Source organism: Thermobia domestica, chromosome 3, assembly GCF_964235325.1.
Source record: "Thermobia domestica chromosome 3, izTheDome1.hap1.1, whole genome shotgun sequence".
NCBI lineage: Eukaryota > Metazoa > Arthropoda > Insecta > Zygentoma > Lepismatidae > Thermobia > Thermobia domestica.
Window position 1 is genome coordinate 137079074 of NC_137456.1, and position 15867 is coordinate 137094940.

The 15867-nt window shown below is 35.2% G+C and overlaps 1 protein-coding gene across 1 annotated transcript in view; it reads right to left on the bottom strand.

Annotated features, from left to right (window-relative positions):
• Nucleotides 1-15867, bottom strand: part of CARPB (Carbonic anhydrase-related protein B) — a 1124142-nt gene that overhangs the window by 162367 nt on the left and 945908 nt on the right. The window contains exon 7 of the mRNA XM_081751751.1: nt 2696-2850. Coding sequence (XP_081607877.1) covers nt 2696-2850 — 155 coding nt within the window. The remainder of the gene's footprint in view (nt 1-2695; nt 2851-15867) is intronic.

Consider the following 15867-nt stretch of genomic DNA (forward strand, 5'->3'; position numbering starts at 1 on the left):
TCTATTGGATTTATTAAAAGAAAAGGTAGAATAAAAGACTCGAGAAGTACTGAAGCATAGGCACCCACTGAAAAGTCGACGCCTATGGCCGTCCTTCATTCACGTTTTAAGCAAATCTTTATTTATTAAAATGTATTTTGAAAACAATTCACTAATCCAACCTCAAATTTGATTACCCATAGCTTGGGAACCAAAGCCTCCACACCACAGTATTTCACATGTTTGTACAGCAGGTCGAAGTACACCATCATACAAAGTTTGATCCAGATCGGATAAGTTCGGTTGAGCTAAAACGAAATATGGTGTCCTTAATTTTTAAAGGAAAAAATTAACGAATTTCAGAGAAGAGAAAACCATTTCCACCGACAAGAAAGAAAAAGAAGTACATTCATTTATGATTTTCTACTTTATGTTCTTGGGCAATGCGAGTAATGAAGCACTATATACGTATTGCTGAAGTGAGATCTTAAGTGCCGTCGAAATATATTGTATTCCACCACCTCACACTACACGGAACTCAACTACATCTCCAACGTAAAGTCAAGTATCTAGGAGTTACCCTAGATCGCCAACTCACTCTAGCAGACTGTCACTGAAAAAAGCAAACTATCGTCTCCATGTCCTTCTCCATATTCTCGTGAGTTCTCAATTTTCCATTAAAGTTTGTATATTATATGCGTACATATAGTCCTTGTGTATGCATAACTACTCCAACTGGCCACATGGAATCAACGCTTATCTGAAAGTAGTGCAAAATCAGGTTGTCTGTACGATAAATAGTCATTCCGTAGACATACCCATCGTTCAAATACATGAAGACTTAGACCTACAGATGTTACGGCAACTTCGACAACATCATCTATCTACCGTTTGAGCAACATTCTTCGATTACAGCACGAACAAATTAAAGACCTGAAAACAAGATTGTCACTTCAGACACACACAAGATGACTAGACAACCATTAACTTATCCAGGAAACCCAATATAGCTGCGAGGATTAGCAATAGTAGTAGCCCCTACTACCCAGATGCTGAACACCACTGCCATTTAACTACGAAAATGGAAGGGAAAGATCTAGGCCGATATTTTGATCAAGACATTACTATTTCTTGTCCTGTCCGTACAAAGTATATGCCTGCAAACACGATAGTCACATGCAAGCGAGCTAAGCATAAGTTATGAGATAGTCATTAATACAATCAACGGTGATTCCACTAGAATACAGGAGCTTGCGACCTCCTGTTAAACCAGGAGCACATTTAATCGTTTTTTTTGTTTTTGTTTTTTTGTATTTTTTTGGCATTTAAATCAGGGTGTCTTATTCTGGTATTATTGAACTCCCGTCTAATCTAAAAGACATTTAAACAGCACATGCATGAAGAATTTATTAAAATTTCCAAAATAATCCAATTTTTAGAAATATTTTGGAAATGCTGTTTAGCTTTCCGCAGATAAATCAATGCGACCTTTGCTAGAATAGTTATTGAATTTAGAATGAAATAGGTAAACCGAAGTTTTTTTGTTGTTGTTTTCTTTTGTTTTAATGATTACTCGTATAAATCATTCTGGTCTAGCATATGAACCAGAAGTTCTGTTTATATATCCAGAATCTAGCAAATGTATAAGAGCACAGCCAGCCAATAAACTCATGGAAAAGCTAAACGACAGAAGGAGGAAAAACAATCATCTTATTTTCTGTAATTTAGTCAAATTTCATTTTGTTCAATTTGCGAAAGAATGGGAATGTCACCATCATTAACTTACGAATGGACGAGCATAAATTTATAAAAGTTATTATTGAGTACGAATACACAATAATGGGACTGAAGATTAAGATACGAGAACGAAACGTCACGGGAAATAGGTCCGATAGGCAACAGGTTTCCCTACAGCGTCGTTATTAGGAGTTTCCGAACTTTGAAACTTAAGTATAATATAATTTGCATCATACAGATTACTCCAATATTTGTCGGCTTTTTGATACTGTGATGTATCTCATATCTTTCGTTGCATCTTTGTTTTACAAAATATAGTTATCTTGAGATGCGTCGCTATGTCGATTTAATACCAGAACCTTTAAAGTTCTATAAATCTGTTAGTGTTGGATGAACTGTGAACTGATTGGATGATGTAAGTGTGAACTGAATTCACTCACATTAGCCATGAAATAATTAGGTGTCTGATTGTGGTTGAAAAGAGGGGCTTCTCCTTATCTTGATACTTACTAATTTGAATTTGGTACTTGGATGAAATTTACTCAGTCCTGTTGGATAGTAAATCTTTTTCTAGTTGTTGGAATCTGTATTAAGTTCGGGGAACCTTCTAGCAGCTAACGGGGTAGTAGACAATTTACATTTTACAGAGTAGTATAAACCAAATGGTGCTTACAGATTACTTCTGATGCACTGCAACAAATGTTGAAGCGTCTCACAAAACAATATCATATTTCTTAATGTTAAACATTATAAATTTTAGTCATTTTTCCTTTAACATTATTTCCGAGAAAAAAAGAGGCATAACACTATAGAATTCGGAAACTTTCAGTTTTAACTAGAAAATACTTGCTCTCCATTAGTTTTCTCTTGATATCACATTGAAAACGGAACCAGATAGTATTATAGAAGAATCGATCAAATAAACAAATAAATTATTGAAGCCATGCATCACAATATCACATTGTTTATTAGAGCTTACCTGTTGTTTCGTGATATAAATGGGTTTGTTAATGATGATCCACGTGACAGTTTCGTGGCAGGCAGGCATTGTGGTCGACCCATCATATGTCATGTAGTAGTCGGTGTCAGGAAGAAGGCCTCTGAGTGACATCCTTCTCACTAGAACCTCCTGGCCTTGTGTAAGAGAATAAGGGGACAAAAGTTAGTTTACAAAATAAGATTTGTCATTAATATTTTCTACTTATAACACAGAAAATCGAAATATTAAGATACTAGAAAGATGAAATCTTAATATCACGTCTCGTCTTTATGACTTTCAGGATAAAAGATACGAATTGTGAATAGAAGGGAATGAACATAGTTTTGGTAGATTGAAAATGTCCAAGAAAATTTCAAGAAAACCCACAAATACGTTGTCGATAATAAACTCACATAGCTAAGATTTATGCCACTGACCCACCGGATCCCCTTTTGTGATATTAGATTCGCTTAGCTTTGATAACTTGCAGTTTTAATGTACCTTTTTCAGATTCAAAGAAATGTAAGAGTGGATTGCATTTCAATGTTGTTCGAAAAAGAACATTGCTGTTAAAGATTGAACTTGGGTTTTTGACACGAAAGACGAAAGCATCGTCCAATTTTCCACGTGAACATAGCAAGCAATGCGTTACGCTGCTACGTACAATAAGGTATTAGCTGTTATGGTTTATTTATGCTTTTATAAATTGGATAGCACATTCATTTATACACGACATTGCATCTGGAATTCGTGATAGATTGTAAACATTTGTTTCCAATCGTAAATAATTTCCAGTAAGACTTTAAAACATCTTTATCAACAACGCGCTAATGGAAAAGACGGAATTAATATATTGATTACAATGAAACAGCAACTTAAGATTTAGCTTCGTCAATGATTTATTGGTTTATACTTTCCCAATACCCCTCAACACCACTTAATACACCCAAATTTTCTGAAGCTTCTCAAATGAGAAAGGATAACAAACACTTCCGTGTGGAAAGCGTCTTTTTCACTAGTATTTTGCGAACTTTGAATTCCTCTGGATTTTCATCACACGTTCCTCCCGAATTGCAATAATATTAATCAAATGTGTATTTAGGCACGTTGTAAAATGATTAGCCTTTATAGTAATTACAAGTATTATTCATATCTTAAGTTAACGAGTTAGCTTTTTATATGTTTAAAGGAAAAGTCAATTTTTTTTATAGAATTATAACTTTTCTCGGCAATTCCGTGAAACAGGTACAAATTAATTATTATTTTGAATGTAGATATTGGTAAATATCTCAAATTTAGCATTATAATTTTTTTTTACAAAATAAAACTAGTTAAGTACATTCAGATCAGTTTATACAAAACAAAATGCACTATTTCCAATGCATATTAAGTAAAGCGTGCGATCTGACCCTAATAAGTGTTTTTCGAATGATCCATCTTTAATAGTTGTATTCTGAATGGTACACTTTATTTTTGTCACAAATAAACTGAATGTGAAATTTCGTAACAATTTGACCTTTCCCATAATATGTATGGCGTAGAGGAAAGAGTATCTAAAAAATAGGTATTCTTTGTCATTGATTGATCTGTAAAAGCGTTGGTAGTTAAGTATATGCTCGTCTTAAAGTCAGCAAAACAACCCTGCTAAACAGTGTTTAGCTTAGTATTGAGATTGAGATATAAGTAATATCTTTATATAAGAAGAAAAGGTACCAAAAAGTGCATATATAATATTGTAAGTGTAAGGTAAGATACGTTACATAACGAAATGCGAATAAGACGCTCGATGAGTGTTTTAAATACGGGATAATCCCATATATAGGAGCATCGTATATCCAGATCCTATATCAGAGCAAAAAGTGGAAAAGTTCGCGAGATTTTTAAAGTAGAGATTGAGTATCCCCCGAGACTATGTTCCATCTTGACCCTTATCTCTATTGAAATCAGAGATACCCATATCCCTCTATTGAAGCAGGAAATGAAAGATGTTCAAGTTTTAATATTTGTTCTCAGCAGTTTTGGATTCTAATGTTGTTTTGTAATATGTATCGGAACTCGCTTGTTTACCTTGAAAAATATAAATATAATCAGTCTGTCAATATATCTATATAATTCAGTAAGTCATTTCAATATCCAGCTCCCTGTTATTTTTGAAAAGATTTACAATGTAGCACAGCACAATACTTAAGATATGAATTGAGATATAATTAATGAAATAATATTATTTGTATTATATTCGTATGAATATGTAATTGACTGAAGGTATACATGAAACACCATTTTAGATTCTATTCAAGGCACAATTATTACTTTAAAAATCCTTTTTGAAAAGTCTACCCCATCTTCGCTAAAAAAATATTTTATTTCGGTGGATACTAACACTACTATCAGTGAAGCATTTTTTAAAATAAACTTTCATTCTCTGCAACAAGTGCATAATGAATGTGGTGTGTGTCTACTACGAAAGCTACTATCAATTATCTTTCAAGACAGATGAGTAAAAGCATGGGCGAAAGTTAATGCACAAACGTGTCAGCGTTGTGCCAAGGTCACATTGAGGAGTTGGAGTCAGTCTTGGGTATCAAAGTTTCATGTACTATAATTGATACTACTTGTCCCTTCTGACAGCTCCCTGCGCGCATGTGGTGCTCAATGCTGTGTTGCCAGCTTTTGCGTCTGGTGTTGAAACATGAAATTATTCAAGTAAATCTTACTTTTATAAAATTAAATGGCACAAAAGAGAATTAAAAATAATTTGCTCAATAACCAGCAGGTCCACTGCTCAAGTTGACATTTGACTAAAACAATTTGCACTTGTTTATATTCAAATTGGCAACGTGCGGAAAGGATAAAATGTTTACCATTGCAGAGCGAGAGAAATGAGCCAGTACAATTTATATCAATACTTGTATTTCATCACTCTTTATTATATATTTATTTGTATTTGTGGGCAGAAGTACTTTTAAATTATGCACAAGCTGCTCTAGAAAGGAAGAAGATTATGAAAAAAGAAAAGGTATAGACGTAATTTCTTTTCTAGTTGTCATAGCAGCGCAGAATAAATAATATAATAATAAAGGATCCATCTTGTGTACACTGCATGTACAAGTGTAAAAGTTTAATGTGTCACATACTATAATAAAAGGTAATATCAAGATGTTGTGTGTAAATGGATTTTGATAAATCAGTAACCTTAGTTATATATACATATATGAACTGTGAGTAATTATATATAATTTGGTGGTCCTCGTCGCAGGATTGTCGTTATATATGATTTTGGTGGTTTGCCACCAGAACTTTAGATTTGTACGAAGGTAAGTAGACAATCTCTTAGATAATAAACTTCAAGAGTGCAGATTTACTTTATGGCTACGTAGTGATTTTGTTAAAAGAAATACCAAAACGGAGTATACTTTGTTAAGGAGTGACACAAAAATCTTCAGAAATATCAAAATGAGTCTTCCGGATATGGGAAATACAACCGAATCAAATGATAACAGGGAAATGAACTTCTCTGAATGTACCTTAGTAAATCTCTTTAAACAACATATGGAGCAAATGAATCAACGGATGGGACAATTGAGGCAAAATTTTGATGATCAAATGAATCAACAAATGGAACGAATTGGTGACCGAATGGATCAACAAACGGAACAAATGAAACAACTCGACAGTAAAATCGATCAGCAGATGGGACAATTAAAGCAAGATCTTGGGGACCCAGATGAAACAATTCGATAATAAAATCGACCTAACGAATCTACGAATTGAACAAAGCGACCTTAAAATGGAACGAATTATATGTAGATTCACTGAGATGCAAAAATTCCATCGAAGTAGTAGAAATGGAACGAATTATACGTAGATTCACTGAGATGCAAAATTCCATCGAACTAGTAGAAACTATAGTTAATGATCACTCCACCCGAATAAATGAACACAATAACCAGATTAGAGAATTGCAAGAAGAAGCGAATTCTACCAATAAAAATCTTATGGTTACTAATGAGAATCCTGTTGATGTTCATACGAACGGTGATGGAATTCTCACTGATATTAGGCAGGCATCCCAGTATCATCATCATCATCATTGGAGGAACGTAAAAGAAAGTGATACAAAGTTATAGATCTTATAGGGTCTTAGTTTTTCCTACAATAATTTTTCATCGTGTCTTAGATCCCAGTTTCAGTTAATATATACATGTATTATTTCAAGTTAGTATTTAGAAATCACATTTTAGTGAGTTAAGGAAGAATATTTTCTTAAATATTTCTATCATTTTTTATGCATTTATTCAATTACTTTAGAATTATTTTTCATAGTCTCATAATAATAATGCATATTTACTCATAAATAATTGGAATTTTGTTCAAGTATTTCCATGGAAATGAAGCCCTTTTGCTACGAGAAATCAGCAACAGAATTGAAGCGAACCAGCTGATAAAATTTTTGTAGTCAGATTTAAACCATGTAGGATTTTCGACGATTGTAATTCTGCAGCATGGATAAAATGTTGAATTTGTGTGTGAGACTGAGTTTTAAAAAGTATTGCCAGTGTGCAATGTCTCTGTTTCAAGAATTCTATATGATGGCGATAAATTAAAACTTATATAACTAAATCTTCCAGAAGAAAATACTCAACAATTTGACGAACTGTCAATGATTGACGTAATCTAAATAAAATGGCCATATTGAAGATTACCTAACAGTTTGGAACATTCTTGCTAATTATCGATATTAGAATTTGTAAGTTACAGAGAAATTATATTATCTACAATAAGATTTTCTGAGAAGCTGAACCAAATTGTGGATTCAGTGAATTCCAGTAATACAGTCTCCGTTAGCGGAACTTTAGACATTGGTACAAAGTAACCTAGGTTCGATATCTTGGTGTATTTATTGTTTCATTTAATTTTTGCATATGGAAGCTTAATTTTTGCATGTGCCAAGATAAATAACATCATTAGAATTTTCTTAGTTCCTCTTCTTTGAAGATGCACTTGCTACTTAGATGCACCGCATAATGTTCTAAATCGATTACTAAAATGTCTTGGCCATAGTAATATATAATATTTTGGTTTTCAATAAGCATATTTTAGTGTGGGTTCTAAATTACAATATTGTCCCATGTAACTGCAAGTTTAATCTCCACCAATACAAATCTAACTATTGAGTTCTTTAGTTCTGTAATTGGATTAATTTAGTTTAGATGAAATTATACTCCTTGCTATTTAGTTTCTTCTGCTCATAGCAATATACTCATTCTATACCGATCGCAATTTAATACAGATAGTTGTCTTTTCAGTTCTGATATGAACGTAAGAAATAATTGGAAATAAAACAGTAGTTTAATAAGACTGCCTGTACTTTTCTCATGGATATGGCGATACGTAACTTGTGTGTGTGTGCGTACTAAATGAAATAATATAGACTAGTAGTAAAGCATTAATTACGTAAAAATAATTTTATGTGTTTAAAATAAAATATCATCGATAAGCATTGTATTTTCTTCGATATAAGTGGGACGACATTATTGCATATTTATTTAGTGCGAAAAACGTTTGGTAATTTGTTTATGTTTTAATTTAAATACGTCATTTTTTTAAAGAAAATATTTATTTTGTATGCATGAACAATAATATCGCGTTTTGGAACTATATTATCTGGCCGAATGTGTAATGGAAATTTATTATTTTCAAGTTAAAGAGTCAAGTTAAAGAGTTGAATTACAAGCCGGACATTGGAGAAAAGTTTCTTTCTTACGAAAGGAATCGTTTTCTATGAAGCGACAACTGACAGAAATGTATTGTATTTAACAATCAACTGTTTTGCTAACAGATGGAATGTTTCTCTTTTACTTTAAAAATAGTGCCAACTACAAATAAACAAATCAAAATCCAATACAGTTATCATTTTGATACTCTTGAAATAATTATTGCCATATTAAGTTAAGTGATTTATTGAAATTGTTCTGATTATTTTAGATGTTATAAATATACAAACTAAAAATAATGAAGGTGGTTAGTGAGATTACAAGAACAAAAGAAAAAATTATTTCTGTTGCGATTTGTACTTAGATGTTAACTGTAGTTCTCTAAAAATTGAAAAAAAAAGTCTTAAAATAAAGCATATTTTACTAATTTGGTGAAAATTGATTCGCAATAAGATTTTTCTGTCTTTGTCTGATGAAATGACAGAAATTTTGTCTGTTTTCTAAACAATGCAAAAAAATATTTGTTTTTCGTCATTTTCGTAATTATTATTTAAATATACACTGGTCAAATAATAGGGGATCAGATGAAAACTCATGTAAAACTTCTTACGAATAATGTGACAACCAGAGATGGAGTGGGTCAGTGGGTCAAGTTTTCTGAGTGGGTCAGTGGGTCGTGGGTCAATAGCATGTGACCCACTGTGACCCACCCCCCACCGTGACCCACTGCGACCCACCACCCATCATGACCTACTGCGACCCACCACCCACCGTGACCCACTGTGACCCACCACCCACCGTGACCCACTGCGACCCACCGACTCAGTGTGATCTACCGACCCTCTCTGCTCACTACATTGTAGAGAGTATCTTCTGAAGACTGGTAAATTTGTCTCCGTTTTACTTTCAAGACCTTCCTTTCCCTTTCTTTTCCACTTGTTTCTGTCTACTTACCTGAGGTGAGTATATCTAACCAAGTGATAAAAGAACTTCAGGCACTTTTGGATATAGTAATAATAGCAATAGGACTTACACTACAACTTGGCTTTCGAGACCTGTGGGCTTTTAGAGCTAACTACTGGAAAAAATACATTTTTGAATCACTGTAATATATAAATTATTATATAAAAAATTGAATGTAACTATGTGTGCCTGATCATCACGGTCAAATTGCAAAGTCAAATGAAATTACTTTTGGTACATAGTTAGGCCTTAATCCAAATTGGGATGTTATATTGCTTTTATTATAATGCATAATATCCTAAGGAGGTAGTGAGGATCCTTATTTTTGCGAAAAAAAAATGAGTATCTCGCAAGACGTTAAACTTACGGAGCTGAAATTCAGTGTATTAACTCTTTATTGAAAATAAACAGAATGTGTCCTAGCATTTTTTTAAATTCTCCTTTATGTGGGGAGGAGGGGGCACTTTCTATATATGGAAAATTGGTAGTGAGTTGGTTTGTAAAAATGATCGAAAACGATCGATGTTATTTCAGAAAAAAAAATCAGAAACAAAAAATTACAGTGCTTGGCTTCATATATCCATTGCTTTCTGCTATAATAATTGCTGAAGCCTATGTTTATTATATGGAGTGCTCACAGCACAGGGCAATCAACCCATAAAGTTGTGAGAAAAATAGGCATAAAATTTGTACTGTAAGCTTAATTACAAGGAAATTTGAAGTTTGGATTGTACGCATAATTGTATGGAAAATTTTAAACTTTTTTCCTTTATGATGGTCTACTTACTTTGATTTGGAACTTTGAAATTTCATCCTTTTTTCCACTGAAAAGTATTGATAATTCAACAAGAAAATAATTATACTATGATAATTTAATTGAAATTCATCGTAATTTGGCACATGGCAAACAGCAGTGTGGTAATTGAAGTTGAAGGAGGAGGGAAATTCCCATTCACCTCTGAATACTTTCCAGAAACCTCGTTCCCTTTCGCTTTCTAGACGGGGGAGGGAACTTGGTAATGGTATCAAACCTTCATGTGTAATTCCAAAAATCAAATTTATAAACAAATAAGAAATCATCAGTTTATCAGACTTTAATTGATAATTTATTCACAAGATTCCCTATCAAAGGCGTGGTAGATGAAGTTTCTGTTCTACATGGGTCGACATTGCCAACTGACATGGTCGATATGGAAAAGATGTTGTATGGTGATAGAGAGATGATACTTCTTGCTGAGTATTTCAAAACTAACCGAGAAAAATCGTTATCAGACTTAAGTCTAACAAGTAGATTGTCGATGAGAAGTTGCAGAAATCGGGTAGAAGTATTATCAATTTCCACGACAGAGTGCGAACGGGGATTTCCCCTTATGAATTTACAGATGACATATTAGAAATAGATTAAGTGCTCAAACATTGTCTAACTTCTTGCTCATCAATGTTAATGGCCCACCGCTAGAAAGCTCAAAGTAGACGAGTTAGTTATTTCTTGGCTGAAGAATGGACATCATTCCACTGAGGATGATTTACCGCCAAAAAGTTACCAACAGGAAATAAATCCGATTTCAGATTTGTTTTAAGGTGGAAAATTACGAGTTACGGAAAATGTATACTTGTATTACTAATGGCTTATTTGTGTCATTCAGCTTTGTACCTACTTTTTAGTAACTCTCTTCTTTGCTTTAGGTAAACTACTTTTGAATAAATATTCATATTAATTGCAATTATGCATATTTGTAACTTAAACTTAAGGTGGTGTTTTAGTGATTACACAAATTACAATTATGAGCATACTTTATGTAGATGCTCTCACATAGGGTACCCGAGCACCTTTATACCCCATGAACAACTGATTTTTCAAGTCTTTTGTGAGAAAAAAACTGTGAACTGAGAAGCCATAACCTTTTCCATATTGTACAGGGGTATTTTCCTGCGAATAGGTTTCTTGTGGAATGCGTTCAGAAATTAACACTTGCAAGAATACTCTCTTAGTACAAGTATATTTTAGGCACACACTAATTTCCCCCCACCTCGAACTGTTTCAATTTCCTCACTGACAAACACTTTACCATTTTATATCGTAAAGGTCAGATCCACCGTTATTGTAGCAGAGTGGTGCTTGATCGATTGACTAGAAATTCAAACTCCGATTAGAGACAATTTCACAGTCTTGTTTTATTAAGGTATAAACTCTTTAGTCAGTTCAGAAGAGGTCGTGGATCGTGTTCAGAGTTGATGACGATGGATTTTGGTGAGTCAGAGTAGATCAAAGTGGATGAGAGTGGTTCATGGTGGGTGGTGGGTCAGAGTGGGTCACCGTGGGTGGTGGGTCATGGTGGGTCAGAATGTGTCATGGTGAGTGGTGGGTCAGAGTGGGTCACGGTGGGTCGTGGGTCAAGTTTTCATTGACCTACGCCAACTCTGGTGACAACACTGTATTTAGTCCAATTCGGATTAAAATCGACTAGCATGAAGACACAACGTGCAAACAAACCATTTGAAACACCTGTGCACGTGATCGGTGACCTGGCGGTACCAGAGGTTATTTTGTAGTGTGGTGCTGCCAACACATTCCAGCTCCAGGATGTAGGGAAATGAAATAGTTGGCAACGAGAAACATAAGTTTCTAACGTCAAGTATGTGAGGTTTAAAAGAAGAAGAACTATGTTAGCATGTTGTTTCTGGATAATTAAGAATGTAATGGCTAATAAGTTAAGGTGTTAGGAGCTGAGTAATTAATGATAAGACGACGGAATAAGTGATCCTCAATTTAAGAAAGAGTTTAGTGCTTGTAGAAGTGTTATTTGGTAATAATTACACGTGTGATATGATCAAAGATTGAGTTGTAATTACAGATATACAATATAGTAATTGTTCATTGTACAAGTTAAACCTAACCCGCACTATAGTTCAAATTTCATGATTATCAATTTGGCGGCGAGGTAATTGGATCCTACAAAGGCAAATGAAAAGGCAGAGCAATTCGGAAGAAGGAAGTTTTAAAACAGAACGGCCACAGAGTTGGTGGAAAATTGTTGGTTGTCAGAGCTTAAGAAACGTGATCTGTTAATTCGATATTTGGTTCGAGATGTGTGTTACCTTAAGAGAATAATCATGAATCAGAAGGCACAACTATATGAATGCTTCAGTTGTTATCAAAAATCATACATATCAGCTAAGCGTTGTAAATTTTGCTTATTAAGCCATGCTGATGATGCGTGTCCTGCAGCAAATAAATTATGCTTCAAATGTCTACAGACGGAACATTTTGCGTATGTATGTTCATTCATTCAGCACTCACAACAAGTTCCAAACTTACCATCGAAAGTTTATAAGAATGCTCCATCCTGTACAGAAGCACAATTTCAACTAAAGAATAATCTGAGGAAGGCGAAAGAGCAGGTTGAAACAAAAGATATTTCTGAGAAGAGAGATATTGGAATCCACTCACTTCAATTTAACACACCAATTGAAGTGCAAAAGAAACCAAAACGAACTCCAGCGACATACGTACGAATACAAAAACACAAACAACAACAACAGGGAAGTGCTCAATCTATAGAATCAAAAGAAAATGATCAGACCAATGCTACTGTAAACAAACAGAATGAAAAAAACTTTTGTACAACCTCAACTACGGCAATTACAGGCAGAAGATAATGCTCGGAAGGATAATGATGAAAAGAAGTTAAACCTGGCTAGTCGGGAAGAAAGGTTAAAATCAAAAGAGGTGAAACCAACTCAGAAATGTACCACTACGATCAAACTGCTTCCACCGTCAGAAGAAACAATAACTGGAGGCGAAGTACATAACCGAAGAGATCTCGGACATTCAGCGCTAAGGAACAAACGTAAAACATGTAAAAAGAAGAAGGATGCTTGGTGAAGGCTTGATAAGTGAAGGAAGGAGAGAAAAAAATGAAAGGAGGAAAATGTTGTAGGGAAATGAAATGGTTAGCAACGAGAAACTTAAGTTTCTAACGCCAAGTATGTGAGGTTTAAAAGAAAAAAAATGAAATGAAATCTTTAATTTTTACCTCCCACGGTTATGCCGGTTAGGCTAAAGGAGACGGTGATAATGAGAAATGAGTGAAATGCTGGAATGAAGAAAGAGGGAGGAAACGGGAGAACCCCGAGAAAACCCACGAGCACGGTGTTTGTCCACCACAGTCCACACGGCGCGAGCTGGGATCGAACCAGGGACCCCCAACCACCGGAGGTGAGCGCTCTACCACTTTTTTTTAATTTATTGTACTCAAGAATCAATTACATTGAAGTGGTTATGCCTTTGTCACAAGATAACCACTGAGCCACTGCGTCCTCCAGGTTTAAAAGAAGAAGAAGAACTATGTAAGCATGTTGTTTCTGGATAATTAAGAATGTAATGGCTAATAAGTTAAGATGTTAGGAGCTGAGTAATTTATGATAAGATGACGGAATAAGTGATCGTCAATTTAAGAGAGAGTTTAGTGCTTGTAGAAGTGTTATTTGGTAATAATTAAACATGTCATATGATCAAAGATTGAGTTGTAATTACAGATATACAATCTAGTAATTGTACATTGTCCAAGTTAAGCCTAACCTGCACTATAGTTGAAATTTCATCATTATCACAGGATACCTCTGTTCTCATTGTATGTGTTTAATGCGACACAAATCCACGTAGTGAAATGGCGCAACAACGTGATTTGTCAGAATTGCTGACATGGTGAGCTGCCTGTAGGTTGGAAGCTGGTCAGTCAGAGCGGGAGGTGGCGAATGCCATAGGAGTGGCACAAAGTGTGATTTCTCGATTGTGGAATCGATTTCAAACAACTGGAAGTGTTCGAAGAAGAGCGGGACAGGGCTGTCCACGAGCAACCACAGCCAGAGGCGATCGTTCTCTTGTTAACAGCCCGTCGAAACCGGCGTCAGAATGCAACTCTGCTCCATCGCGCCTTCCGAACAGCAACAGGATGCACAATATCCACTCAAACGGTTCGCAATCGCCTTCGAGAAGGTGACCTCTACGCACGTAGGCCTATGGTGTGTGGCCCATTAACTGCACGACACCATGTTCATCGAAGAGTGTGGGTGTAGGAACATCGTGGGCGGGGACGCAATGTTTTGTTCTCTGACGAGTCTCTATTCAGTGTGGAGCCTGATAATCGACGTATTTTCATCTGGAGAGAGTGTGGAACAGGACACAATTCCATGTTTGTGCGAGAAAGATCCCATTATCATGGTGGTGGACTGATGCTGTGGGAAGCAATCGGCATTGGTGGAATCGGCATACTGAGCACCACATCATCCGAAATGGTTCTTTGAGGGCTCTGAGGTATAGGAATAAGATCCTGCAACCTCTTGTTCTTCCCTATGCTGGTGTCATTGGTGATTCGTCCCTTTTAATGGATGACAGTGCTCGTCCTCATAGAGCTCGGTTAGTAGATGATATGCTAGAAGCTGAGGGTATCGCTCCGATGAAGTGGCCAGCATGCTCTCCGAACCTCAATCCAATTGAGCATGTCTGGGATATGCATGGCAGACGAATTACCGCTAGGCCAGTACCTCCAACAACCATTCCAAAGCTGGAAGCCGCTCTTCTGGATAAGTGGCACAACATCTCCCAAGAACTCATCGATAATCTGATTGAATCCATGCCACGCAGGCACGAGGCTGTGTTGGCTGTTCGAGGTGATCATACATCATATTAAGGAACAATCAGTGTTGTTGCCTTGCTTGTTTGTGAGCAGTTTGAGAGGTGCACACATAACCGTTTTGTTTCATGAGCCATGTGAACAAGGTTTTCCGTGCCCCAACACCAGTATGTGCCCCATTCTTCTAGTGTATCTTTTAAAGCATTCCTTCTTGTATGATATATATAATTCAAACTCAAGCTTATCCACACACTATCTTAAGGTCTTGTGTGATATTTCAGATGATCCTGTAATTTTTTTTAGCAGTGTAGTTAAGTATTTAAATTTTTATTTGGCTCAAGTTGTGACAGAAAATATGTGTATTTTACTTAAAGTCGTTTTTGTTCCTCCTGCTAGTCCTAATACATTTTATTTCATATCTTACGCTTGAGATTCATATAACCAATTGATCAAAGATTAAAATATATCTTTCTCTGTATTTTAATATTCTATTTGTATTTAATAGCATTTACATGTTCTTCTTCTAGTGAAAGTAAATAATTTTGATATTCTCAGAAGATATTTTTAAAAAATATAGTAATAAGACGTTTATTATATCTGTTTGTTTCTAGTTTAATATCCCGTTTTAGAGCGAGACTATAGAGACGTATACTTACTGTTAAACATAATCCGATCTGGCACATAGCTTGAAATCGAACTCCAGTTTACTGCGGAGAGCTCAAACTACCTTGCCAGAATGAAAGCTTATCAAGTATATTATGCAAAATGCTTCTAAATCTGGGACATTCAACACGTTAGACTATGCAGGTCATACCAAGAATTTGAACTGTGCTCACGAACCACTTGGAAAGGATGTGAG